Genomic DNA, 3506 nt, shown 5'->3' with positions numbered 1-3506 from the left:
TAATTAAATCTTGAGCATTAACTACAGTTTATGTGGGATCGATACTTGGACTTGTCGTCCATTACTATTACTTGACATAGTGCATTTGCTAGTCATAACCGAAAAAGTCGATCAACGGTACGATAGATTTTATAGAACTTTATACTCGAATAAAGGAAGGCAAAAAGATGAAAAAATAGCAGTAAGATAAATGGCACAGGATATAAAGTTTGAAGAAAAAATTCTTCCACGTACGTCTCCTCTTTTTCTACTCATAAATTAATGCACTAGAAGAATTTAAATATTTTACAACTTTTTGTAACAACCCGCTCCAACCTTAGGACTTATCTATTGCCTATTTCAAAATTCTTAGTTAACAAATGGTTGAGACAACAAGTCTGACACCCATAACAACACAAGTAAAACAAAAAAGATGAATCCTTATATTCGAGCTGTCGAACAACTCCTCAAAATATCTTGACAGAGAGGGTCAAGTAGTTTTATATATAGAAGCCCTATATGATTGTTGATGATCTGATAGAAATTCTTTGATGCGAAAGCTTGTTGAGCAATAGAAGATATGATGTTTTAGAGTGCTCAGAAAATTTTTGTAGGATGCAAGATTTTTGAAATTGCTTCGTGAGTATGAAAAGTCTTGTGCGTAGCTCTTTTTGGCATCTTCTTATTTATAGTGCACGGATTGTCCCGTTCAACGTTCGACTGTAGCTCAATAAATGTAAAATCAATAATGTCCGTCCTTTTTTTTATTCATAGTGCACTTCAATAAATGCGCAATTCGGTATTTTTCAAATGCAGGAAGACAACTTGATCTAATGAAATATATAAGTCGTGGTTTGTTATTATCAAAACTAAGAGATCTAACCCAAATAATTAAAATCGTATGTTTATAAATATGTATTAGAAAACATCGGATTTGTAAATTATATTAAAATATATATTTTGATTAAATAATACACCAGTGTTGGAATAAACCAATTTGGTGTTTAGAAAATATGATTTTTTTTAATTATCGAATAAATGTATTATATCATTATCACTTGAATTATTTTTGATAAAATATGATATAATATAAATAGTTTTTTTCCAGTTACCTAGAAAACTGAAATACCAAAATATTTGGTTTTATTTACTTGTAGATGAATTGAAATGATTATTTCCACAATAAAATTATTAAATTTTGTAAGGATTTATTTAACATCAATTAAGATTAATTATTTTAAAAAAATGAATTAAAATAAGTATATTAAATAATTAGATAGTGTGTTACAAATGTCAAAGGTTTTACATTGTGTATGTCAACTTTGTCATTTGTTTATACAGACTTGAGAATTTTTTTGAGTATATTTTGTAAAATCAATTATTTTGATAAAATCAAAATTAACAAACTAAGTACGTCAGTACGTGTATGTTTGATAAAGATCCAATTGCCTAAAAGATTGCTGATTTTTATTTGCTTGTAGATAAAATATTGAACACATTTTATTTACAAAAATCTTAATATGAATATGATTTGTTTTATTTGTGGATCTGTAATCTTTTAAAAGAGTTTATTTATATATGCAAGAAGTTTTTTGTAAAAAAAAATATCTAGAAATTTAATGTCCTAAATATATATATATATATATATATATATATATATATATATTGTTTGGAATCCATACACGTTCCCGTCCCGTTCTTCCTTCCGATTCTGATTGCCTTCTTCCGTTTTAACCTGCACTAACCTGTAAAACACAAAAACACAAAGAAACACACGAGAGCAGTAACATGAAGATCTGAAAGAACGTGTATATCACGTTATTCTCTAATTGAGAATTTTAGAATTTTGCCTTTCTTTGACATGTGCTTATACTGATCTCATGAGTTTAAATTAATCTTATCATATTTATCTTATCGTGTATATTTTAGTTGAATAAATTATCTCTTGTTTAAAGAGATGAGTTATATCTTATCAAGTCTGTTGATCAAATATTTGATCCTAACAACTTTTGTGTTTGAATTTTTTGGTAGGATTTCTAAAAATATCTATTTAAGAAGACTATCCTACAGAACGAGAGTTAGAGCAACGAAACGAGATCAAAACAGAGAGAATAGTTCAGAATATATTTGAGAGTTGATCGAGATTTTTTTCTGAAGAAACTTTATTGCTGATCGTTGCCGAATAACCGTGTTGCCGTAAAGTGTTGGAGACACTTGAAGAATCACGTGAGTGAAGTGTTGATTCGAAAGTGGTTCCTTGTTTTTTGTTTTTCGGCACATGTGTTAAACATCATATTGGTTTTTTTATTCTAGTTTCTACTAGTTTTTATGATGTTCTTTATTTTCTCAATTTGTTGAGAAAAGTAGGTTTTCATATATGTTCACTAGTTGGTTTTTGTAAACTGGTTTGTTTTTCTAGTGATCATTTTGCCATGAGGCACCACACAAGTATTAATTACTTGTGCATAAATATCTGTGTTATTTATTTTATGTTTAATTATTCCGCTGCATAAGTGTTTTTTGAAGTGTTGACAACACTGAAAATAACACTATCTCTGAAATTTTATATATGGTATTTCTGTAATTGAGACGTCAAATCCTTTCAAGTGGTATCAGAGCCCAACACTTGACGATACTAAGTGAGATTCTGGTTTTTTTTTTTGTGACAGAGTTTATTATGGAAATACCATATTCCAGCACTACTCAACGACCACCAACCTTGGATGGATCCAATTATGCTATTTGGAAAGTTAGGATGCGAGTCTACATCAAATCCATTGATGAAAAAGCTTGGCAACGAGTGCTACAAGGCTGGAGTCCACCCCGAAGAACTGATGGAGAAGGAGATTTTCTACTCAAACCAGAAACAGATTGGAATGCTGAAGAAACAAAAACTTCAAACATGAATAACAAAGCCCTTAATGCTATATTTACTTCTCTTGATTCTAACATGTTTGTACCGGTGACTAACTGTCATTGTGCTAAACAGGCTTGGAAAAAACTTCAAATGCATTGTGAAGGATCTGAAAGTATGCGCCGAACCAAAAGAAGGATTCTCACTACTCAGTTTGAAAATTTGAGAATGGAGGAAAATGAGACAATTGATGAATATGAACGCCGCTTGAGGAAGATTGAAAATGAGGCAATTGATCTAGGAGATGCTATATCAAATGAACGCATTTTAAGCAAAGTGTTGCGATCACTGCCCAAAAGATTTCAAATGAAGATATGTGCTATTGATGAATCTAAGGATACATAAATTCTGAGTTTGGATGAACTGATGAGTTCACTGCGAACGTATGAGTTAGATATGAATATGGGGAGAAAGGACAAAGGTAATTTTATAGCTCTACAAGTTTCTAACGACTCATACAATGATTTTGTTGATCTGACGCAGGAAGTAAATGAGTCTGACTTAGGAGATGAATCCATTGACTTGCTTACCAAACAATTTGGTAACTACTTAAAAAGAATGAGGGACTCAAAAAAACCTGGACATAAATCTAAAGCTCCAATTACTCCTGCTG

The 3506-nt window shown here is 30.7% G+C and overlaps 1 protein-coding gene across 1 annotated transcript; it reads left to right on the top strand.

Moving 5' to 3' along the window:
• The first annotated feature begins 2656 nt into the window (after window positions 1-2656).
• LOC140877930 (uncharacterized) lies at window positions 2657-3238 on the top strand. The gene has a single exon (XM_073281531.1). It carries the CDS (start codon window positions 2657-2659, stop codon window positions 3236-3238), a length of 582 nt encoding a protein of 193 aa, XP_073137632.1.
• The last annotated feature ends 268 nt before the right edge of the window (window positions 3239-3506 follow it).

The sequence above is a fragment of the Henckelia pumila genome, chromosome 2, assembly GCF_033568475.1.
Source record: "Henckelia pumila isolate YLH828 chromosome 2, ASM3356847v2, whole genome shotgun sequence".
In the NCBI taxonomy this organism is placed as follows: Eukaryota; Viridiplantae; Streptophyta; class Magnoliopsida; order Lamiales; family Gesneriaceae; genus Henckelia; species Henckelia pumila.
This window is presented reverse-complemented; position numbering and strand designations above follow the sequence as displayed.